Genomic DNA, 25447 nt, shown 5'->3' with positions numbered 1-25447 from the left:
GCTAGTTCTTGGAAAAATGTGCTACTAATGTGACTTGGGAAAACACAGACCTTGGCAGGCAATTGCATCCCTAACTGTAAAGGACTGATGGGTGGAGAGGAAGGTTTTACACTGTAGGCACAAATAAAGTATAAGATATTTCTGTAAAGTTGGGTGAGATGACTCATTTTATTGAAATTTTGAATATATCTTCACAACTCCCCCTTCATAAGTGGGATTGCCTTAATGCCTATTTTAGTGACTTTAAATTCCTTCATGCTTGTTCCATCTTACTGAAAGTAAAAAGTGTTTAGAGAATTCCATTGACAGAATGACTACCAGACCTTTGTTTCTGAGCAGCATTCATGCATGGATTGTTTTACTGCTTCATGCTTCACAGAAGGTTGCTGGCTCTTAACATTGCGTTCTTCTTCAGTTTTCTGAGTCTTCTCTTCTTTCAGAATCTCAATTAATGAAATTAATTTTTTTTTTGTATTCCTGTTCAATAATACACATAACTCTGCCTACATACTTTAGAAGAGCTCCTTTATTCACACACCCCTTGAATATTCTCCCCTTGTTTTGGGTTGTTTTTTTTTTTTCCTTTATACAGCTTCTCATATATGAAAGGACCTTTTCTGAGTTTGTACATGAATCACGCCTATATAACTTACAATGTGTGATTGTATTCCAGTGAAAATGAATATTCAGAGGTTTGTATTCTGTATTTTGTATATTTGTATTTTGAAATATCAGATATATCCAGCCATTTAAAGAAATGTGAAGGGAAGAAACACTAACAAAAATCCTGGAAAGATGTTTCTTTCTTTCATTAAAGCAGTTACTCCTATAATTACATTTAATTATTTCCAGTAAAATATGTAGTGCTCAGAATCTTGATGCCTTGTGACACTACTTCTAATCATATTAGATGAATGTTTGACTTTTCCAATTTTTCATCAAACTCTTATTTAGGAAATAAACTCCCTCCCTCATCATTCTGCCGTCTTAGCTCTGCCTGCTGAGGAGTTTTGACATATACCTGACTACTTTAACAGTACTTTCCAATTGTTCAGGCTGTCATTCAACCACACATTCCAGTCTCCAAAACGCTTTGGGGTCTTACTTAATGCCTCTTTGTTCCTTTATGTACTTCAGTCTTTTATGGACTGTTAGCAGAAGAGGAAAACCTATCAGCAGCCTCACGATCAAAAGAAATAGAAGCAATAGCAGCCTTTCAGATCTCTGGCATTTATGCAAATTTCCAAATATTTGTGAGGATCATAAAGAAGATGCAACCCATCATCAGAAAAGCAGAATATGTGACTCAAGCTACTCTAATTACAGACAGCATTTTGATGGGTCAAGATTTTGTATATATTATGGTGACACACAGTCCATTTAGAAAACAACTGCGACTGCTTACATCATCTCTCTTCTCCATCTCTAAAAAATGGGAATTATATTTATTTACTTAGTTGATATGAACGTTGTGAGGATTAACAAATTACTGTAAAGTGGGTTCAGCTGGCTGGCAGGGGTAAGCTCCTAATTTTCTTTTCATTTTTGTTATTGATACTATAGACTGTTAATTCCCATACCATTTTAAACAATCAAGGATATAATGCACAAAATATATAGTATATTAGAATGGGCTCAGTGTGATGGGAATAGAACTGGCTCTCTGCCTACTTCATTGACTTAAATTTTCTTTGTTTTTTTCAGTCTCACTGATGTATGTGTAAAAAACCAACCCCACCCAACCTCCCTGCCAAAAAAACCCCCAACAAAAAAACAACAACAAAAACCCAACCAACCAACCCCAACCTGTTGACATTTATCTGTGAATCTCACATGTTGTGGAGGAGGCTGAGCAGCTGTAGTCTGCATTGGTAAAATATTTTGAGTAGACATAGTACAACTTCTTTTTCCTTCTTGATATTAGTACTGAGAAGAATTTCAAAGCAGAGACTTGTGACCTAATCATGACAAATGCAAATTTTCTAATGATGAGAAAAAAGACCACTACTTTTTGCAGGGCTTGAATTTTGTCTCTTTTTCTGTCTTTGTTGTTGATACATACAAGCAAATACACACACACTCCCCCTGTAGACATGATACATATTTATCGTTATTTGAATCAGAGATGCTATTAACAATTTTGAAGTGTGATGTCTTATGCGGTAGTTTGGGCTAGGTAGCTAGTCTTTCGCTGAAACGGAGTTAAAAAGAAACAGCTTTAAATCCAGCTGCTTCTTACATCTCAGTCCAGGCAGGCATTGATATCTTGCTATGTTTGCACATTCTTCATTACGTCCTCTTTGCTTCTTGTGTGTGCACTGAATGTTTCCATAATTAAGTTACAACTGAATTAGGGTATTGGTTGGGTGATAACATTATGCTGTAAATATGCTAAATACAGACAAAGAATAATGTCGATGAGAAGATACATGTTTTTCTGCAAACACGCTGTCCTGCATGTATATCTGAAAGTTGGCAGGGGTCTTAACTTGCTTTGTGAATACTCATGGGTGGGAAGAGGCCATGTAACGATGTTTTCTCATTAGAGAAAGCATGTGCCTTCAGCTTCAAAGACTAACAACAGCCACCGGTGAAGAAAGAAGGGTCTGTGAGATAGTGTTTTTCCCATTTGCATTAGTCCTCCAGCTGTCAGCCATCTCAATGAGAAAACAGGGCCATCAGCCATGAAAGCCAGCAAGAATCAGTGGCAAAAAAAGGTTTTGTAAGATATTTCATGTTTTCATTTCTGTTAATACCCAGCCTGTAAGTGGCAGAAATGATCAAACTAACTGGACTCAAAAATTATTCTCCGAGTTAGAGCAGTAATTTACTCTTGCCTGTAAGTAAATGGTCTGTAATGATAGCTGTGACATGTCTGAGTTGAAAGCTAAGGACAAGTGTATTTTACCATTTTAAACTGTATTTCAGATAAGTGAAAATGTTCTTTTTATTCTCTACCTTAGAAGAAGTGTAAAAAGGAGAAATATAGGAGGAGCGGTCAAATTTCAGGTTGACAAATGTGTGTAGGGGTTTAATTTCATGGGACTTGGTAAGTGTTAGAACTCAGTTTACCAAAATACATCCGCCGGCTGCCATTTCTTGAAACGTGGGATTGGAATTTCATGCAGAAAGCTGTTTCTGAATCTGACTCTAACATTCACCCGAGTGATAATTTTTTGGCAAGTCACTTTGCAACACTTGTGTCTAGGTTTTTCCTTCGTACATCGATTCTCTGCTCTGTGGACCAGGAGTCGTTTATGATTATGTGTATTTTTTGTACCTAACAAGTTGGACTATAGTACCATTTGAGGGCCAATGCTCAGACGGGGAAAAGTTGAAGAAATAAATTCTTGCGTGATCTGTAGAAATGGTAGAGAAGAGGTTGATCAAGTTAAAAAATTTACCTAATGCTAGTTAAGAGCATTCTTTTGCAGAACCTTGATTGTATTTTTTTTTAATATACAAAGATAACATTTATTTGTCTAGAGTGACCAGTGAGGTAGATGGATACTATTCATTGCTTAAGCATAATCCTACTACTGATTTTGTATAAATGTGTAACTTCATTCTTGCAGAGCTGTATCAGAGGTGTAATGGAGTTCTCTCATTTAAGTTGTGAGTTTGGGCACTAAAGGAGAATTTGTTGTTGTTGTTGTTGCTCCCAGTGGCAAATTATTCTTCAGAAAGTAAATTTATAGACATTAATCAAACCCAGTGATTATGATTTTTATCATTCTGTGCTTTACAACCCACTCTTTAGATGTAATTTCAAATAATCAACACAGAAACATTACGTTTCCTTTTTTGTTCGTTTGTTTTTTTTTCCAGAAAGCCAACCAGAAGAAAAATCTGAAAGCAGCAGTGCTGGTGAGTATGGACACTTTCTTTGGAACACTTAAGAAATTACTTATGACTGCAGCTTTTCAGTTTTCTTTTCAAAAATTGTAGATTAAAAAAAAAAGTCTTTTTTTGTTGTATTTCTAGGGTAGAATATAATAAAGTTTAAAAATTACTTCATAAACTGATTATCTGCTGCGACCAAAAGCTTAAATTATTATCATTTTTTATTAAAATGAAGGGGAATAAAATGATGAGGGAGAGCTTTAGAATTGTGATGTTATTTTAGAAATTCTTTTTTATTTCTCAGGGGTTTTTTGGGGGGTTTTTTAGGTTCATTGTCTGTATTTTTTAATTAGAATTCTTTCCTCTTTTGATTGGAAAGTTTGTAGCAAATTTCCAAATCTTTTGTTACTTGATTTTAATTGCATAGACTAAGCAGTCAGAAAAATAGTGTTGTAGTATTGTACTTTATTCAGTTTTCTAATGAAAGCAAATTTCTTATGAAATATTTATAAATTCTTTGGAAAGAGTCAAAAATGGTTAGTTCGCTGATATTACCTGCCAGTTACATATTAGTCAGTCCAACGACATCTTAAGTACAGTTAAAAATTCTAAGGGTGCTTCTCAAACTGCAATGGCTATACTAAAAGTGGGTTTTTTACACAGTTCAGAGTAGTAAATAAAAGTATTGCCCTTCGATTAGTATTTTTTTGTGAAATGGGCAACATGCTTATATCGGGCAGGATATTTCCCAGCAGCTCGAGCAGAGCTCTCTTGAGGCGGTGTGTTCCCAGCCTGCTCCCTTTTCTTCTACTAAATCCTTTGGGCTTACATTACTGAAATTCCGAGATAGGTACACAACAGCATGAGAAGTTAAAGTGTCAAGTAGTGTTTAATAAAATTCCCCTTTTCTGCTTTTATTAAAGAAGTGTTTCAAAAATATCATTAACATACTAGCGCAAATAAGTGCCAATGTTAGCAAGAACCTGTGAACCTGGGAAACTAGACACAGCTAATACAAAATATATAGACAAATCTCGGTTTTGTTAGTAGAAGGATTACCTCTGATGCACACAGATTAAATAGTACTAGGACTGGGCTGGCACTGGTAAGTGGTAATGGCAGAGATAGCAGATGGACTGGAAAGAGCCTCACGCCCCTGCCTTTCTTAAAAAGTAATTCCTAAGACTAATGCTAGTGGGTTTTCAAAATGTCTTCTTGAAAGTAATTTTTTGGACACTTTAACATGAAGATGTCTTGTTTTTTCTAATATTGGACTTTTGTTTGAATTGCATTTCAGCATCAAATGTTGTCAACAGTGTATACTTTGTGTCTGGCTAGGAGTAGGGTTTGGGGTTTTTTTTTGTAGGAGGGAATTCTTTGTAATATTAAGATGCTTTTTATTACACTGGCTTAAGCATGTCAAAAGACTAGTGTTAGAAATGTTATACACTGTAGACTTGTACTGAATCCAAGGTGTGTTTTATAGCTTGCAGTTTTTCTCTGTTATTTGTTAAAACCTGCTCACTGATGATATGTTTATTGTGGTGTGGTTTTTGAGATTAGTATTTTATACCACTTGAAAACTGAGACTCACTGCTGTGGGATGTCGCATGTAAAGCAGATCTTGGGAGTTTAACTGCTAAAATGAATCAGAATTTTGATACATTGCATTTCTCTGATGTTCTTTAGTTGTAGGGGTGTACCCTTATTTTCCTTGGCTTTTGGGTTTTTTATTCTGTTTCAGTTTGTGTTTGAATGATTGGATTGTCTGCTTTTCATTCTTGGTGTCTCCTCCTTGTTCTGAAAATATTGTGTAAGATGGCCACGTGTTTAGTTGTTTGTATTTTGCTTTGGTCAGAAGAATGAACTACTGTATGCTGTGGGCTGTTCAAATATGCTGACAAGATGAGTGCTAAACCCATTCGATGGAATCAAGCTGGTTGTGGATTCAGTTTCTGAGCGATGGTAGTTGCTTACACTGGGGTCCTTAAAGGAGGACTCTCAGCCATCAGTTGCACTTATTTGCTTATTCACTTTTTTTCTCGAAATCATTGTGGAACTCAGATGACCTTTTCCAAACTACCTCTCAAGTAATTCAGGTTATCGAGTGCTCCATTTTGCCGTTAATCTACTTTATCTTGGCCTACAATAAGTACTTTTGAGCGAAAGATGATGTCTATTATGTATTTATGTCGCATGTTAGCATAACAAGACCCTAATGACTGCTTTTGGGTATTACTGTAATAAAAATACGTAAGGTTTATTTGTAGTTAGAAAGTAAATAAAGGAGGTAAATGAGATAAATAACATTCAAAAATCCTTTGATTTACATCCTTAAAAAGTTCCCCCGTGTTTTTACATTGGGAGGGTACTGTCAATCCAGAATTTCTTATGTCATAAATCATTAGTATTATGTATGACATTTTTAATCACATTTATTGTTGGGATGGTTGTAAACTACTTACCAAAAGGCGAGCTAGTACCAGCGTTGCTGCTCTACTTGATACTGTTTGGAGAAAGACAACGTGATACTGAGTCAGACCAAAGATCATCTAGCTGGTATCCTGTCCTAAGTGGTAGTCAATAGCAGATGCCTTGAGAAGAGGATAAGAACAACGCAGAAGCATAGTGATACCTCCCCAAAATACTTCTTCCAGCCTTTAATGATTCACAGCTCAAGAGACCTAGAGCTGGGGTGATGGTGTTTTAACAGGCCCTCATGGATTTTCCTTCTATGAAGTATCCTTGTTGGCTGAGCCCATGCAAAACTTCAGTATCCGTAGTTATCTTGAATGATGCTATGGTTATAGTCAAAATATTCAGGAATCAAGACATACCTGAAACAAGTTTACCTAATCTTAATTTGAGCTCCTTTTGCATATTATCATTTTAGATCACTTTTTCTGTACAGAAATCGTATTTGATTAGTGCTTGTGATAAATACTGCTTGGTGATTCAACCAGTGTTGTTTAGTGCCGGAAGGCTTTGTGTTAAATGTGAGTGTAGCAGATTGCACACTCAGCTAAAGCAAAAGAGAAATGAGAATTGGCTTTGCTTGTTCCTATATGGTGATGAGCAAGTGATTTAAACTCAAATATGTGTACGTAGCTCCTGTTTGCTGATGGCTTTGCTTGTACCTGCCTGTAAGTGCTGTCGGTGATGACAGAAGCTGTGAAAACCAAGCATTTGTGCCATTTGAAGTGTGACCTGCTCCCGACCTCCCCCCCTGCCCCAATAAAAATACCCAGAAGCTGCACCCTGAGCCTGTGTAGTCCTTTGAGAATGATATGGTAAAGAAATGCATTCTCATGTAAGAGCAAATGTAATTTGGTACTGTCTTTGTGGAAGTGAGTTAAATGAAAGTCGCATGGGCAGCGATTGATTATAATGTTGCCTAAGCTTTGAGAATGTAGTTTTGAAAGCATAGTATTGCTTTCGGGGGGGTGGGTGGATATATCAACTCTGTATACAAACTGCAGATGCACCTTTTTCTTCAAGAATGTGTACATCAGGGAGTGTTATGTGCAACCTACTGGTTGAAATTCCTGAACCTTCTTCAAGCCAATTGAAATCCTGTTGTACCTAAATTTCATCTCTTAAAGTCTTTGATGTAAGTTTATAGCAAATAGCAGCCTTCAGTACTTGATGTGCTTAAGGACAAGGTGTTAGTCATCTCTTTTCCCTAAACCTGCCAGTGAGTAGTAAAAGTGCCTTCTAAGTGAAGGGAAAGGCACCATTGGCACCATTTCTGATTTGACTCTGGTTAAAAGGAGTAAATTATCTGAACTGCTACAGACAATATTGTGTGAACATAGTATTAAAATTTTGCCAGTCGTGAATGTACGTGTTTAACTGCAGTCACAACTATAGAACACTTGAATTGTCTGTAGATCACATTTGCTTAGTTTTTTGATGTTGCAATAAAAAAAAGTCAGGTGTTGATTATACATGTGTCGGAATATTTGAAATTCAGTGTAAGCACTTTGATAAACACTGAACTGCATGTGGTAAAATCAGCAATTTTTTGTTAAAAAAACCTGTTGTGGCACAGGGCTGTATAAAGCTGTTAAATGCACATTTGATTTAATCCTCTTTAAAGCTGTTAGCATATATTAATTATACTTCAAAGTGAAACTCTAACTGAAAAATGATCATCAGGAGGAGTAAAACTAATTCTTAATTTAAATGCTAGCTCAAAACTCACTGTTGAATATAACTTGGTTATGGAATCTGCCGTTTTCAAGCCACAGAAACAGTTTTTGTCTTGGCAATGTAACTGGTTTTGTTGGCAGATGAATGCAATAAAACTTTTATAAGCTTCCCAGTAGTTTTCCAGGAGCCATAATCAGTAATGAGACTCCATTTGTAGCTGTTAAAACACACAAAGAAGCAACAATTCCTGCTTTAAGGTATGTGTAGTCAACATCTGTCATACTAGTTGTAATAAATATTGTGGAGAAATAGGGAAGGTAGACTGGTAGAACAGCAAAAAGGGTGTGGAGTTAATGTAGGTCGACACAAACCTGAGTTACATTTTTTAAGAACTTGCATAAATGGCCTTAGTGTCCTTAGGGTCTGGCTATTTATTTTAGTATTCTGTATGAATATTGTAACATTTATGTTTGCCTGAGCAGCACTGATGTATTCATTGTCATTCAGTCTCTATCCTGAGAACAGAACCTGATATAAAATGGTGGGAGTTAATCCCACAAGCCTATTCTGTCCTTCAACGATGTCCACATCCAGCGAAGTATTGCACTAAGCAGAAGCGTGCTTTTGGCTCGTATCGGAGTTCTTGGTCTTCCCTTCTGACTCTTGAGAAATCCCAGGAATTTCAGCCATGCCTGGCATCGCAGATTGTGACTCCACAAATTGTGTTTGTCTTCTGTGAGGGATTTTGCTGATTATTGCAGTTCACCCACCTACCAGCAGGATCACGACCTTTGCAGTATTGCAAATTAGAGCCTTGAACGATGGATCAAAGGGGCAGAGGGAGATGGAATGCTTGCTGCCTTGGCTAGTAGAAGACTGGTGTGTAGCAGATGTAAAGCTAGCAGGAGGCAGTTTCAAAGTAAATAAAAAGAGGTGGTTCTGCACTCAGAATGTAATTGAGCTATTGAATTCCTTGCCAGAAGATGCAGATGTGAAGGTGGTATTTGCTAAAGACTTACATGACCTTAGAGGAGACCAGAGAGGTATGTGGAAAAAAAAATCCACCCAAGGGTACTAAGACTGAGAGGATATCTGATTTAAGAGACCTCAAGCCACAAAAGCCTGGTGGACACTGGGATACATACCCAGTAGGAGAATCATTCATGTCTGCTCTGCCCTTAGGCTTCCTGATGGATATCTGGTTTTGGCCACTTTGCTGGAGTCACAGTGCTGAGCAAAGCAGACCTTTAGCTTGATCCAGTCCTATTACTCTCAGGCTCTGCTTTGTTTTTTCCCTGATTTTTTTTTTTTCCCCCCAGTTCTCTACTGTTGTTACACAGCTTGCATCAGGGACAGTTAAAGTTTCTTCTTTTTAACCATGGGAGTAACTTTTGGGGGGGAAGGCAATGGAAGCAAAAGCAAGAGCAGCTCTTCTGAGGTTGTGTCTTACCTCTGCCTTGGCTAACTGCAGCTGCGAGAGCACTGGAGGCTGCAGCACAGCAGGACCCGAGCTTTCTGTACGCTTCAGTCTGGAAGCAGTCTAGCAGAGCTCATTTGGTGCTCTTCCTGAGCTATAAGGCTTTTCCAGCCCCAGCATCTTGCCAACAGCTGTGGTGATAGTGGAGCAGGAGCAGCGTGTAGTTCTGCTACAGCATATTGTCTTACTCGTGCAGGTTGTCTTAGGGATTTCTGCACCGTACTCTGGGGGCAAACCCTGAAATCATCATCTGTGCATGGCACAAAAGTCTTACAGAGGTTGACTTTTATTGTAACGTGAGAAGGCATAAAATAGCCTACATGTTAGATTTCTGCCCTGTTGGGAAAGAACATTATTTGCTGTTCATTTTAGACAATGTGTTGGAAGTATCACAAGACCTGGCAATGCTGCAGGCCTTAGATAAAGTTAGTATTGATAACACTCCTAACCTGAGAGTACCTTTTTCTCTGTTAAGCTGATTCTTATCAGCCTGGCTTGCAGGACCTTTAATTTGTCTCCTCAGAGATTACCAGTTTCAGCATTGAGAAAATGTACTGCTTTATCCCTAATACTTGCTAAAGGCTTTATTTAAGTGGTAGAGAGGCAATAAATGACTGGGTTTAGTGTTACAGTTGCTTATGCTGTTTACATTTTTTGATGCTTAGCCTGTTCATTGCTAGTTTGTTTGCTTAATTTTTTCTTCCTAATTGAGAGAGTCTGTACCCACCTCTGACCTGTTCTTTTTTTTATTCATCTGTTCACTATGGTACAAAATCAAGAACCTCCTTTGAGATAACAAGCAGCTTTCTGTGGAGCTGCAGCAGTAGATTTGTAGCTCAAGGTTTTGCATTAACAAATTTTACAAAAAATGAATCTCTCCATTCCTCTGACGTCTGCTGCAAAAAAGCAAATTGCCTTTCTGAAACATGACATATGAAAAGCCAAAAGAGAAATTTTTTTTTGGTGGTTTTTTCTTTTTTTCTTTTTTTTTAATTTAGTAATTTCAGGATAATTAGACGTTACTTGTGTTGTACAGCCTCAGTGTTGCACTGTGTTGGCATCCTCTCCCTAAACCCAAGGTCTCCAGGTGACTGTCAGTGATGCGGAGTCCCTCAGCCCTCCTCTTCATCTCCGACTGCTCAGGTATTGTAGGCTTTCTCACCACGCTGCTCCCTCCTCACCCTCACTGCTCAGGGAGTCCAGCACTGCAAGCTTCCCTGAGCATCAGGCCCATGGCTCTAACAAGCCCCTTGGACCTCATCTTCCCAGGGCATTTCCCTAGCAAGCAGCCTTGGGCTTTTAAATCTGAATTCTCATCTCCTCGGTGTGCTCCTGCAGCTAGTGGAGCGGCATCCCCTTACACACAGGACACCGAATCTCCCTTCGGGAGATGTGAGCAAGAAAACCTGCCAACTCCTTTTGGCCAGGCTTTCCATACCTGGAACAAAGCTGCTGTTGAGAGCTTGGGATGAGGTGCTGTCAAAGGCAAAAAAGATGTAGCCTGGAAAAGCGTAGTGATCTAGTTTTCAGGTAACTTGAACTTGGGGTGGGACTAGTGGAATCCCTCTTTAATGTCTGGAAAGATTGTGGGTTTCATGAACTCTATAAACTGAGGTTGTAGCCGCAAAAGTCACGACACCAGTAAACAAGGCAATGCTATAGTCGTTTTTGGCATTCTCAGGAGAAGTTTACAGACCTTCAGAATGGCTTGACTTTTAACAGTCACCTTCTAACTGCTTGGTTTTGAAACCTTAACATGTTGAACTTGCATGTCATCATGCCTAACAGGGTTTTAAATGAGTAGCTGCTGTTTACAGCTATAATTACTATACCAGTTTTGTGAACATTTTTGTTTCTGAAGCAACAGAACAGTATTCTTTTCTGAAGCTTAAAATGAACAAACATGGTGTTAAATGATAATGGCAATGATGTTAAACTGTTACCAGCGCAGACAGAAACAGCTTTTTGGGAGACTGTTGCTTTAGCTGTGTGTGGTACTCCTACTACGCACATTTTTAGGAAAAGAAATCAACTGTCTAGTTCTATAGGATATTATGCAATTTCTTTCAGAAAGAAAGGAAACTGTCCTTTCTTATTCTGAGTGCTTGCTCATCCGTATTCCTCAGGTATCATCATACATCTCCCTCCTACCTTCCCCAGTCCTTGCCGTGCTTCTCGTTTTCTGGCATTTTATTGTGAATGATGATGATTTACAGAGGCAGTGTTTTGAGAGAATGTTCTGTGTGATATACTGGTGCATAGGACTTACAGAATGTCTATTTCAAAAGTAATTAAAAACCATAACATTAATTTTCTGATCTTAAATTTCCTGTGCCTTATTGATTGCTTTTGTTTCAGCCTAGTAAATTATGCAAACCTATATCTCCAAATGAAAATACTTTTAGTTATTTAACTAGTAGTCACTTTTCTGTCAATCTAAGAATTTCTGCTCTGTGTTGCAGGACAGGAGACAAAATTAGGGTTAGACAATACTTATCTAGCAAAGATGAAATAATTCTAGCCTAAGAAAATAATATTTATTTTGTCATAGACCCAAATTAACTCGTCCCTTTCATCCCCAATCCTGATTCATTAGTCAACAGAATTAGGGCAACATGACCCTTCTACACAAATAAATTCATGGATGAGGCACTGCTGTTATTAAATTGTGATATTTGTTGCCTGCCCTTATTCTACTTGTATACTAGTAGGGAGACAAGGAGGAAGATAATTTTCTTAAGCTGTTCCCATCTTCCTGAATGGAAACCTTGTAATGATTTTAAGTAAGAGGTGAAAATAACAATGCCACTGATTGGTGCAAATAATGATGTAAATTTTTTTCCCCTTTAGGATCTAAAGAAATATTAATTTCTGTAGAAAAGAAGTGACCAATTGCCACGTACACAGGTGTAATAGGTACAAATGCAAAAACACAATTAAAAATAAGGCATGAGTCAATATGTCAAAATGTCAATAGTGCAGTTACGGTGCTGTGAAACACTGGTCAGTGGGTGAGCAGGTACTGAAGGTGCGGAGTTGGAGCTGTAATTTGACGTTGTTGCCCAGCCTGCGTGTTTCACAACATCAAGGCTACCTCCAAGAAACCACATCTGGCCCTAGAAGTCATTGGGCAGTAAGTGGCTGGAGACTGAGAGAATACTTCAAGGGAGCATCGTCGTGTATGGTATTTTCTGGTTTTTACATTTTTTCCTAGGCATCTGCTTTTGGCCACTGTCTTTACTGATTTCTCCTCTTGAGTCAGGCTGCTGCCCAACCCTCACAGAGCCCCACAGCCCTCCTGGTGAAAGGGAGGGGTACGGTGAAAGAAAAACGAAAAGTAGTTGTGTGATGTGGGACGAAGACGAGATAAGGGGAAGGATGTGAGGGTCAAAGGATCAAAAATGCGGATTCTACCCAGAGATGTGGAGAATCAGGGGATGGAAAGAGTTCACAGTCGCCAGGGGACACTGGGCTAGATAGACCTTAGTCTGACATAGTGCAGCCACTATTATGTTTTGTCCTTACGTAGGAAAAAAAACCAAATAGGTGATAACTGTGCCAGTGTACTGCCAAGCGTGATAGAAGAGCCGTTGGCTTCTCCGCCAGTGGAAAAGCTGGGCATACGAGTGTGGAATACAATGGAATACGATGGGTATTTTGGTCCACTTGGCACTGCTCTTTCATGAGCAGTCATTCAGGGAACTTACAGGGGTGGGGATAGTCTTTTTTTAGTGTATGGGGGTCAGTCCTGCCTTCAGCTCCCTCTCTCCCTTCTGAGTTGTCTGTGTGGTGGTCCTTTTTTCTCACCCGAGAAGATGGGCAGGGAGGCAAGAGGAGCCGACCTGCGTGGGAGCAGGTTAAGTGACTCCTTGGGGAACGGGGGGGGAGGTTCTTTCCCAAACAATTGAAGATCGTCAGAGAAATTATGGAAATTGTTGTTCCTTCCTGATATTTGTAAGACTGTTCCAATAAGTTCATTGTGATCCAGCTCTTAATGAGAGAAAGATGAATAGAAATACTTTGCATGCACATCATATTCAAAGTAATGTTAGAACAACTGTTAGTATTTCTGACTTAAGCGCTTGATTTTGCAGCTTTGTCATTGTCATAGTAGTATTAAATATGCAATTTCCAACCTTAAAGAGAAGATAGAAAAGGTAACTCATGTATAACTTGGTACCTGTTCTGGCACAGCCTACATGTGATTCATGTTGAAGCATCTACCTGAGTGACTGACCATACGGAAAATATATTTATGTTATACTGAACATATTTATGGAGTAAAAAGGAAACGTTATGCACAGTATGGAAGTTTTACGTGGTCATTTTGTTCATATACCAAAGCAAGACACTCCCTCACCCTGGTTTGAAAAATTGTTCCGGTTTATAACTAGTTTGAAGCATCTTGATTGTAGCTGATATGGTGTGATTCAATGTAGTTGTGGATTTGTTCAATGTGAACAGGGAAGAGAATGATTTTGACACCCTCATCTTCCTTCTGTTTCTGCTATGTGAATCAAACAGCTGAGTGATGTGCCTTTGATCAGAGATGGCACATAAAAATTTCAATCCCTGACACTTGTAGAAATGCATGAGAGCTCATGAAAATGGGGAGAGATGACAAGATTGAAGTTAGTGTTACAGCAAATGACTTTACATGTATGCCATAGATGTCAAGTGCTATTTACACAGAAATAAAAAAAAATAAATTGCAGTGGAAAATGCTTAATGTAATGAATCATTGAGTTTTAAATTTTAAAAGTATTTATTTTTACTAATGATTAGAGATGAACATTTTTCACTTTAAATAAAAAAAGGAGTTTCAAGTGCTCTTTCTTTTATGTAGGTAAAGAGGAAAGTAGGTACTCTGAACCAAAGGCCTGCCAAATAAAAGCTTTCCAGTAAATCTTTTAAGAATAGCAGGAGACTATTCTTAGAAGATATTTCAGATGGTTTGAATTTTACTTGTGATTACCAGCTTGTGAATAGCTTATATTCCAAAAGTATTTTCCGTAATAAATGCAGAACCATCAAATTCTCTACTGCTTTTTCATGAGTAAGGTCATGCTATGATGAAAAACTGGTACTGCTTTCTGATACTGAAGTGCTAATATTTTCTTGATACTGGGCATCCTAAGAGCCCAACTGAAAGGCAAGCAAACACGGTATATTTTAATTAACATATAAGTATATGAATTGTTTGAAATCAAAATTGATTTTTGCTATTTTTTCTTTTCGATGGCAATGACATTTTAAATCTCAAAGAGCCATTACAAGTGAAGGTTATAGTCAAAAGCGTTTAAGTGAAAATGGATGATTTGACATCTAGGAGCAACGGCCTCCTCTAGACTTCGTGCTTATACAGGCTGTGTGTTTGACAGCACTGAGAGCATGCTGCTTTAAAACTTGCAGATTAGTTATGGAGCTTTTTTAGATTGTCTTGTCATTTTTTCTTGCTCATGTAGAGAATTGTGTCCACAAAGGGCTTTTCTTGTAATTGTTCTGTGTGATGGTGTTTCTAGTTCTTGTTCTAGAAGATCAGGATTTTGGATTTCTTTTGGGGGAGCTTTCACATTTACTTTTCACAGAAGTCCTACAGATTCTTGTATGCACAAGATTAGTGGTTAATGAGGATTTTTTCTGAAGATAGAAATTTGAAGATAACTTGGCGGGGGGCAGGATGACACACAGTGACGGTGTATGTAAAGAATTGTATTTTACTATATATCTTTTGTTTGTAGATAGTTAATGCATTTTGACAAACTCAGAGCAGTTTTGAGTTACATGAACAGTTCTTCAGCTTGTATGCCTGAAATGTGGAGTTATCTGATTTTTAATCAGTTCAGTTTGGAGGAGTTCCGCTTAGAACCACATCTTTTATGATCTGTAAGCCTCTAACATGGGGACTTGATAGAAAAGTTTGTCGTTTCTAGACAGTGGGCTCATTCTGAGGGAGTATTCTGGAAAGGTTGGATTTCCCCATTTGATAAAATCATATTAGAATATGTTTCAATCACTGCTGCCTGCTCTGGAGCTGTAGAGTCCCTCTCAATTCATCTCTGGTGAGGGACCTAGTTAACAACACCTATTGTATATTACAGGTGAAATATCATTTCATGTTGAAGGGTAAGTGGACCTTGCATTTGCATTCCCAGTCACTACTACTAAGGATGGATTTGTTCCCTCTAAAATCCAAAAGAAAACTGTTCTCAGCCTGTCTTGTGTTAGCTGTTTTCCTTGGTTGTTACTTCTAGTATGGGTTATACTGCATTTTGTTGACATTCTTAGTATTTTTTTCTATATAAAATTGATGTTTTGGGAAAGTTGAGAAATAACTTGGTTGTTTTTTCTTTCTTTAATAGCATTTTACTTGAATTCTGGGTTCATACAACCTGTGAATGATGGTTGGGTTCAATGATGGACAAAGCGTAAACTTAGAGTTAGTACGGCTTCCTTTTGCCTTTTGTGATGATTTTTCAGTCCGCTTTTGCGGAGTGACTGGTTTGTAATGCTTGTGGTTAAATTAGTTACAGTTGTTCCACAGAAGCTATTAAAGCTTTGTTTAACATATAAATGAAAAGATTTGATAAATAGCAGAGATGAGGAGAAAGGTGTTTATTCTGTTTCTTAGAGTGATGCATCTTAAATGCCAGCAGGTGGTCTATTCAAAACTAATAGTACTAGTTGCTTTTAGTAAGCCATTGTGCAAAGCAAGGGCTCTGTTAATTCCCTGTCCTTATGGGCACAAGTGATTAGTAGGAAATAGTGACTTTGATGTTGAAGGATGTCATTACTGGAAACCCGTTACATGAAACTTTATATCAAATGTTTTTATTATCCATTTCATATGTGTATATATAATTAGAAAATTTAACATGCTGTGCAGATTCAACTCCTTTGCTGTAATAGAACTAATCCCCCCAGCATTACTTGGTTGGTTTACGTGGTTTTGGCAATTGTTACTAATGTAGTCACACAGCTATAAATTTGGTTTTTAAGTGAGTTGAGAAATCATTTAACTTTAAAATCAAGTTGGTTGATTTTAAACCCTTTTGCAATCTCATTTTTTGCAAATTCAGTATAATAGATTAGCATAAACACTAATGAGCATTCAAAATCATTTATTCCAGTTAAAATCCATTCTGAATGGGTTATAAGCAAAACATATTTTAAGCCTGCTTATTGTATGAAAATACTCTCACTGCTGTTCAGCAGAGCAGTTAGGTGTATGCATGTTAGTCATACAAGTACACAAAAATTCAGCTAGACTCTCTGGTCGAAAGACAGCATCGAGAAAACATATATTACAAAGAGCATAAAGCATTCAATCTGTGTTTACGATGTTTAGCAGATAATTTATTAAATTCAGGCATAAAATTTTCATTCAGCTTAAGTAAGCCAGAGATGGATGTCATTATGAGACTTACATACCATTAGCTCACATCAATTGATTAGCAGTCGAGCTCTGTGGTACAAGGCTAGTAAGATAGATAATTATTTGTGATGCCAGGAGGCTGCAGGTCAAGGAGATTTACTGGCTGCATGCTCATTTCCTTTGCTTTTGTGATCACTTGATAAAATGAAGTGCATCACTGTGAACAATTGACCCTTTTGAACAATCCAGACTGGTCAGCAGTCTAAATCCACATTTTAAAGCCATCATTATAGCCTCAAACTTAAGAGTTTCCAGGGTGCAGACAAAGGTGTTGTCCTCCTTCAGTACCAGTCGTGTACCGTTTTCAGACTTTATGAAGTACTTGAATTGAATAATATTTGAAGATACTGAAAACTCCTCCGGAAATCCATCCAGCCTGCTTTTGGACACCAGTACAATTCTGGATTTTATTTTTGCAATGAAATCAGGAGCATTGCAAAAGATTCTAAGTCCTTGAGAACGGTCGTGGCTGTCAGTGATTTCCAGGAAAGTAGTCTCTCGAGATGCTAGCTGTTCCTTCTCCCACCTCGATTTCACTGCGTCCGAGAGTACCTTAAGCTGGAAAAAATCTGCTTCTTGTGCCAAAAGTTGATTTTCTCGAAACCCTTCTGGTAGAAGAAGTTCTCCATTTCGTAGGAAGTTGAGAATGTGTCTGAAAAGCAGTCCATCTCTGTCTATGAAGTAATGACCATCTGCATCGAATGGGCACATTATTTTTCCATTTATGATCCCTTCCAGAAAAGAGTCTGGATACTTGGTTAGTGTCTGTTTTTGTGTGATATATAGATAGCCACCAACATTCAGAGTAATCAGAGACGTTTTATAGTCCTTGTCTTGCTCAGAGCCTTCAGAGTTGCTGTGTTTTTCTTCGCATTCCTTTTCTCTTCTGTTTATTTTTCTCTCCATTATCAAAGCTAGGACAAAAAGCCAGCTATCTTGCTTTATTCTTCTCAGCTTGCAAAGAGATTTTTTTTTGAAAAAGCACCTTTATTCAGCTCCGGCACGATGTTGGAATGGAAATGCTGCTAGCATTGCTCCGACTGTCAGCTCGGGTTTGCAGTAGGTGGCGTATCAGCTGTGTATGCAGGGAGATATCAGGAATATGACTGTAAAGGAGAATTTGCATTTAACTGTATAAGGGAAGAAGGGTATAGCAACTGTCTCTTTCTTTCCTCTAAGTCTAGGAAGTTTACATAGTTTGGGCGTTATTCACAGTAATGCATACTACTATTCTAAATGACACCTTATTTTTAATACTTTAAGATGTATACGTAGTATCAGCTGGCCAAATCGTGTTTAGTACCTATGGTGTTAAACAGATAGCTTCATTTATGTTTCAAGGATTTTAATTTTCACAAAGCGTCTTTTCACATGTTTTTGGTACCGATTACAGTACCTGATGCATACAGCAGGACGACACTGAAAGGAAAGGTGTTCTTGTCTGTACAAGGGGGGTGTCGTCCGTGGAGCGTATGCGCATACATATTCCTCATTTATCGGACACGTGTGCAGTGGTAAGATGTTTTCACCGGAGATAAGCTGGAAGCAGTGCTGAGGGCTGGATGCTCTGACTGCTTTAAGTTTGTGGTGAAAGCTTCCATTTGCGGTCGATGGGAGCATCCGCACCAACACAAGAACTACAGCCTGATTCGGTGTCACTTTTTGCCTTTCTCTGTGCCATAGACAAAAACTATTTTAGAGGGGGGGATTTACTATTTATATCGGTGATGTTTTTCAAGTCACCAAAGCTGTCTGGCATCAGTTTGTTCTTTCTCGATGGAAACAACTCAGCTGCCCTGCAGAACAAAGGGTTAGTGTGCCTACAGATAGCTTTGAGCATCACATAACATTACAGCTTAGCAACACTTGAGTATGGCAAGGGGGGGGAAACATCGGCAGAGCACGCTTGAATCAAATGGCTGTCTTCTCTCCATGAATCTGTGCTTGGAGGCTCTTAGAAAAAGGTTTCCCCTTTAAACATTTGCAGCTTGGAGCAGGAAAGGGAAAGCTCGCCACGCATCTATCTCTGTGTGTGTTTCCTTGGGGAGCGGAGGGAGCCGCAGCATGCATTCCCCAGCACCGGCGGGAGCGAACGCTTACCTTGGGCTGGACCCAGAGAGGAGGTCCCATCTTTTTCAAGATGTGTTTTTCATTTTACAGGTAGATGTCTCCAGCTTTGCCCGATTAGCAGTGAAAAGTCAGATTATTCTTCTGTCAATTCTTCTGTGCTATTTCTAAATATTTTATTCCTACTGCTCCCACTGTCTCTAAGGCTGTTTATTGATACTGTAGCATCATCACTATAATATTTTATTAATTGATAACTGAATCTAGTAGGAATAAATGCACTCCTTTTTACTCGCTATTCTCCTTGCCAGTGTAACCCTAGCACTGATATGCTAAATTTTTCTGCTGCTGTATGTGATATATTAAGCAGATATTATTCATTAGATTTGATTTATCAGGATTTAGTCATGGTTTTCATTTTAACTCTTTGATGCCATTGATATGTTTAGCATAACTTCAGTCAAAGCGATTTCAATCAGTTTCTAATTTTTAAACATTTGGACTTTTTTCAAAATTAACTCCTTTCACAATTATTGAGTGAATAGTTGAGAAAATGAAAGAGCCAATTACTTTCAAATATGATTTTTTTTTTTGCCATTACAGGAAACATCCATTCAAATTTAGTTTCTCTTCAAGTGATGGAAAATCCAGTTAATGTACTTAGGTCGTGCTTAGCTACAGTGTTGAACCATCTTAGTGGCTGTTAAACCCTAAGAGAATGATTTTTGTGGTGCTTTCATCTTACACAGTGACCTTGGAATACTTTGAAGCTGCACTAGGAATGTCCTGGCACAAGTAAGTAGGGATTTCCAAGGAGAGCTGGGATTTGTAAAAGAGATGAAATTTTTCATGGCCAGCTAAGCTGTCTACATTTTAAGAGACAGCAGTTACAGAACAGTATCTGCTCACCTAGTTTTTCATGCTCATCGTCTTCTCAATGTTCTAACACTTGCAGTTGAAATTTTCCACTTTTGTGAACAAGTAAGTATTCTTTGAAATATCGTGCAAAGTCATTTTAGTGGTTTGTATGATAAAATATTCAAAATCGATTTGATGTGGAAAATATACTCTGTGGAGATCATGAATATTTACATTTAAACTTTTGAGACTTGAAAAATGTAGAGCTGCTGTAAAATTTTCATCACCACAAACGCATGTAACTTTACTTCGCTGCAGCTGACAGTCATCTGTAACACAAAATTAAAGCCTGGCACATCTTTGTGAAAATTTTCCACTTTCTGTGCCGTACTACGAGACAACTTTTCCAAAGAGCCCTCGTTCTTCCTGTGCACTTGGTGATACATATGGTATTGCAGCTCATGTAGTTTTAGTGGGGTGGTTTTATATAGCTCGCTGTTTTCTGAAGGTGGAGCTATGCCTAGAGGAACTGGATTTCTGTTTTTCTGTCCTTTTGTCCACGTACTGAAAGATCACCCGAAAGTTAATTTTGGTAAAGGTGTGCAAGTATTTCTTGCAATCAGATCAGAGACTTTGACCGTTCTGGTGCTCTGAGCGTCTTTGTGTTGTGCACCAGGCGTGTGATAGCTGAGATGTGCCCCGTGCATCCCGGATCTTCTTGCTTCCCACTTGGATTGAGACAGAGCAACTTGCTACCGTGTGCTCTCCCATGCCGTGAGCGAACTGTCTGTTTCTGCCCCATCCAGCTGAAGTATCCTGCTTGCAGATGTTGGTAGCTAGCAGTCCTGAAGTGACTGCTGCTTCACAAATTCTTAGTGTTGCCTGTATGCTGGGATTGGCCATTCAAGTAAGGAGTGGCGCTGGAATCCAGCAATTGAAAGGATATTGGCTTGGTTCCAGATTAAGTCAGAAAATATACTGAGCACTCTTGCACACACGTAAGAGTGGCTGTAGTAGTACTACTCCATTTCCAAGTTACTCTCCCTTTGGGCTGCGCCAGGAGGGCAATCCACAGCTTTTCAGTTTCTTCTTGGTCAGACGAGCCATCCTGGAGACAGTGAAAATGCAGTGCTGGTGCCTGTCAGCTACACAGGAACACAAATCCAAGGAGGAGGGGGCTAGGCATCTGCCCCTCGTTCTGTCCTACATGTTTCCTTTTGGAAGATAACCTCACTCCTCCTCAGCTTCCATCCTTCTCCTGAACCTCCTGGTCTTGGAAGCTTGAGCACGCCATGGAGCTGACGATTTGGGACTAGAGCACACCGCAGGGAAGTTGGTGCTTTACCAATGGTTCAGCTTACTCATGTGTCCAAACAGCATCAGCTTCACTGAGAGTCTGCTGTTGGTGAAAATGACCTGGGTTACAGAAAACAGCTACTTTTATTTATTACAGTACAAAAGGCTATGAGGAGAAATACCAGCTTTAAGAGGTAGAGAATTTTTTAAGTGTATTAGGAGGCCATGCTAATGAAATCTGTTTGGGTTATCGAGGCAATTTGCTAGTCATTTAATGTCATAACACAGAAAATTGGCCAGGTTGTTGGACAATTAAACCACTCAATAGCTACTATCTCACAGTGTTGATAGCAGAGACATTCTCATTCCAGTAACAACTCCAGGATGTTGATTAACAGCTATTGAAGACAAGCTCTACACACTCATTAAAATTGAAGATTTTCAAATCAGCAAGTCTGAACAATTTGCATTCAAGAGTTTTAAAAGAGCTGTCTGAGAAACTCTAACAACAGTTGCTGTTGATATTTTTAATACTTTTTGAGCACTGCATTTCTACAAGACTGAAAAAGCAAATGATGTGCCCGTATTTGAAAGGTGAATTGGATGGCCCAGGTATTTAAAAACGAAAGGGGACTGTACGAAAAACAATACATCTGACTTGGAAGTCAATCAGTTAAAAATTAAGGGAGAGTAATATAATACTAATCAATGTGGGTGGAGGGAAAATGGATTGTGCCAAAGTCTTTTCTCTTTTTTGGTTACAATTTGTTCAGCAAAGCAGGTGATGCTTTCTTCTGTTAAATCTTGGAGTATGTCTCATTTGTTATTTTGAATTAGTGTTCGTACTATGTACTGTATTAGTTTCCGTTTCATTTAACTATACAAAAATTATCTGCCGGCTTCAAACTGGCAAACGGGAAGCAGAGAATTATCACTAAAATGTTGCTGTGTTTTGGTTCTTGGTCCTATTTATTTTTAGTCAGTGATCAAGGAGGAGATAGTTACTGATGAAGTTTGGAGATGATACAGACTGTGAATGTAATCAATAAGGAGATACATTGCTGATGCAGAACCATTTGGATAGTTGGTTAGGATAACATTTTAATATGACCAATATGAAGTTTATATGCCCAGGAATACACTGTAGGTGGGGTTTGTTGTACATATGTTTGCAGGAAGGTTACTCCTATGTGTAATGCGTCATTGACAACTGAACATGAGGTCGTAGTCCTGTGCGGTGGTCAGTAGAAAAATGTAGTGTGTCTCTTTGGATGCCTAATAAGGGAATGCCAAGTGAAGATGGGGCAATCCTATTCTCTAGCTGCGTAGCTACCAGGGAAGGGTGGTCCGAGAAGGGCGCTAGCTTTGAGGCTGCCCTTTGCATGGAAGAGAGGTGCCACAGAATGCCTCTGGTCTGGGAGAGCGGCAGAGCCGAGGTCTAGTGTAGGAGGGGGCTGCTCCTTGTCCGGCTGTCACATGCAATAGCCTGGGAAGCTGCACAGAGGTATAAGTGGGCAGCGGGAAATACTGGGACTTCCAGCTTGGATGCTGGGAAGCAACAGCCCAGCTGCTACCTGCTGAGGAGCTGAAGGCACACGTGCCCGTCGTCTGTCCTTGCTGCACTTTCTTCCACTTTTTTCTGCTGCTCGGGAATCGTACGTCTTGAGGCAGCTCTTCATCTCCTCCTTCCCTGGCACCGCTCATAAAGAGCAGGAGCTGGTAAACTCCAGATCCTGTCCCACATGCTGTCCAGTCTGGCTGTGAGAGACAATGTCTCAGGAGAGACGTTCATGAACTCAACTTTCTCAGGTCAATAAGAACGATTAAGAAGCTGAAAAATAGGCGTAATGGAAGATTCAAGAAAACATGGTTTATTTTTATTAGGCTTGATAAAGGTGGAGAGTACATAAGTGCTTGGATGGGCAGAAATGCTTTCATAGCAGGCTCTTCAACTTAGCAGTCAATGCTCTAACAAGACCCAGAGGCTGGAAATTGGAGCCGGGTGCAGTCAGACTAGAAAACTAACACATTAAATTCTCCAAGGCTACCCCCCCTATTTTCTCCCCCCCCCCCCCCCCCCCCAAAAAAACCCCCAAACCAGCCCCTATCAGACCATCATCTGCACAATTCCAGTAAATTTCCCCAGTGCCTGTTTAAGCGTTTTAACCACATTCTGTTCATTTGCTGGTGATTGTCAGCAGGATTTGAAGCTGGAATCGGCATCTCCCCAGCATAATTCCCTATCATCTCACTGAAAAAGTCAACAGTTGAGATTCCATTATGAATTGGCACCGGGGCATTCAGGCGGGGAGGTTGGGGTGAGCATGCATTTGGCAGCTAATGATGAAGCTATGGGTTATGTAGACCAGCCTGTCCAGAGCTGCACTCACAGTGTACTTGTATCTGCCACCCCACATAGGGCAACGGAGAGCGTAAGACACTTGGGAAAATGTCTGTTTTCCCTTCTAATTATTGGTCTTAGCTAGTCTTCCAGACCTATTCATTTACCTTGTACTGTCTGCTTTATTTTGAGTAGGTATTTTTAACAGAGATTTGCCACTTTCATGCCTTATTCATCCTTTGGCTTCTAGGCTGATGTGACTATGGAAATACCAAGGCAGGCATGTAGCACTTTGGATGTCTTTTCATTACAGCTCTGGTCCTGCAATAAGTGAAGACAGACCCAAGTCTCTCAACTTGAGTTTGGTGAATGAGAGCTAATTAGGCTGCAAAGGGAGTAAAAAATGTGTTCCCCTGCTACAGTCTTGCAGCCGGAGGTTTGCGTGCATCTTTGCAGATTTATTCTGCGAGGCTCTCTGGATGTGTTAAAATCCCCAAGAGGGTCCAGGGGAAGTGGGACTTAAGCCTTGGCTTTTGGACAGTGGATGAGCTTTGCCAGCAGACTAGCTTAGGTCAAGGTGGTGTTCTTGGAGACTGCGGACAGCCTTGTACTGTGAAGCAACTGGAACATTAAAAGCTGTTGTGGTTTAATCCCAGCCAGCAACCAAGCACCACACAGCCGCTCAATCACTCCCCCTGCGGTGGGACAGGGGAGAGAATCAGAAGGGTAAAAGTGAGAAAGCTTGTCAGCTGAGAGAAAGACAGTTTAATAAGTGAAGCAAAAGCTGTGCATGCAAGCAAATCAAAACAAGGAATTCATTCGCTAATTCCCATGGGCAGGCAGGTGTACAGCCGTCGCCAGCAAAGCAGGGCTCCGTCATGCAGAACGGTGACTTGGGAAGACAAATGCCATCACTCTGAATGTCCCCCCCCTTCCTCCTTCTTCCCCTAGCTTTTAGTGCTGAGCATGACATCCTATGGTGTGGGATCTCCCTTGGGTCAGTTGGGGTCAGCTGTCCCAGCTGTGTCCCCTCCAACTCCTTGTGCCCCCCCAGGCTGCTCGCTGGTGGGGTGGGGGGAGAAGCAGCAAAGGCCTTGGCTCTGGGTAAGCACTGCTCAGCAGTAATTAAAATATCCCTGTGTTATCAACACTGGTTTGGTCACAAATCCAAAACATAGCACCATACTAACTACTATGAAGAAAAATAACTATCCCAGCCCAAACCAGTGCATTCTCCACCCCTTATTCCATACCACTTATGTCACGCTCAGGTACCACATTATCCGATACAGCCTCATTAACCACCATCACCCTTCCTGTCCTTTGATAAAATACACAGATATCATTCCCTTAGTCTATGGACCACCCCTGTCAAATGTCTTGAAAATGTCCACAAAGTGTCCACTGAGTTCGTTTAGTCCATCTATTATGGTGGTCACTGAGGACGGGAGAGGTGGTGTGTTGCCTGGAGTTACTGGGCACCAAAGCCAGCTCGGGTCAGCTCGCTGCTGCGCTTGCACTGCTTCTTGTGAGGCTTTTCTTCCATTAGTTCAGGTGGTTTCTGCTGTAGTAATTCCTGTAACATGCAACTCAAATCATGGGTTACAACAATTTAAAGGTATTTCCGTTACAATCTCCACCCCTGGTCCCTTTGGACCAGATCGTCAGGTTTAACATTGCCATGAACTCCCCCCGTTGCCCCTGCTCTGGCTTGGACTTGCCCCAAACTGCAGTCCCTCCAGGGGTGTACCTGCTCTGTCACGGGCTTATCCACGGCCACACGCTTTGAGGTGCTCCGGCGTGACCTCATGCACAGCCACAGATGCTTCGAGGTGTACCTTCTCCAGCGTGGGCTGACCCACAGCCACTGATGCTTCAAGGTGTACCTTCTCCAGCGTGGACTTCTCCTTGGACCACAGTCCCTTCGGAGCTATACCTGCTGTGGCACAGACATAACCACGGCCGGAGACGCTTTGAG

General features: G+C 39.9%; 2 protein-coding genes across 4 annotated transcripts in view; one reads left to right on the top strand and one right to left on the bottom strand.

Annotated features, from left to right (window-relative positions):
• Positions 1–25447, top strand: part of GTF2F2 (general transcription factor IIF, polypeptide 2, 30kDa) — a 90421-nt gene that overhangs the window by 14166 nt on the left and 50808 nt on the right. For 2 of the 3 annotated variants that reach the window (XR_775383.1, XM_010583411.1), the window contains exons 5-7: positions 3829–3867; positions 18301–18421; positions 18895–19067. Coding sequence is in view for 2 of the 3 variants with exons in the window: in XM_010583411.1 (XP_010581713.1) it covers positions 3829–3867; positions 18301–18421; positions 18895–19067 (333 nt within the window). In the remaining variant the exon portion in view is untranslated. The remainder of the gene's footprint in view (positions 1–3828; positions 3868–18300; positions 18422–18894; positions 19068–25447) is intronic. The other variant, XM_010583412.1, reaches the window with a different exon arrangement.
• Positions 16577–17974, bottom strand: KCTD4 (potassium channel tetramerization domain containing 4). Its single transcript, XM_010583410.1, has one exon. The coding sequence runs from the start codon at positions 17811–17813 to the stop codon at positions 17040–17042; it is 774 nt and encodes a 257-aa protein (XP_010581712.1). The 5' UTR covers positions 17814–17974; the 3' UTR covers positions 16577–17039.

This window comes from Haliaeetus leucocephalus, unplaced genomic scaffold (assembly GCF_000737465.1).
Source record: "Haliaeetus leucocephalus isolate CR32 unplaced genomic scaffold, Haliaeetus_leucocephalus-4.0 Scaffold897, whole genome shotgun sequence".
Lineage (NCBI taxonomy): Eukaryota > Metazoa > Chordata > Aves > Accipitriformes > Accipitridae > Haliaeetus > Haliaeetus leucocephalus.
This window is presented reverse-complemented; position numbering and strand designations above follow the sequence as displayed.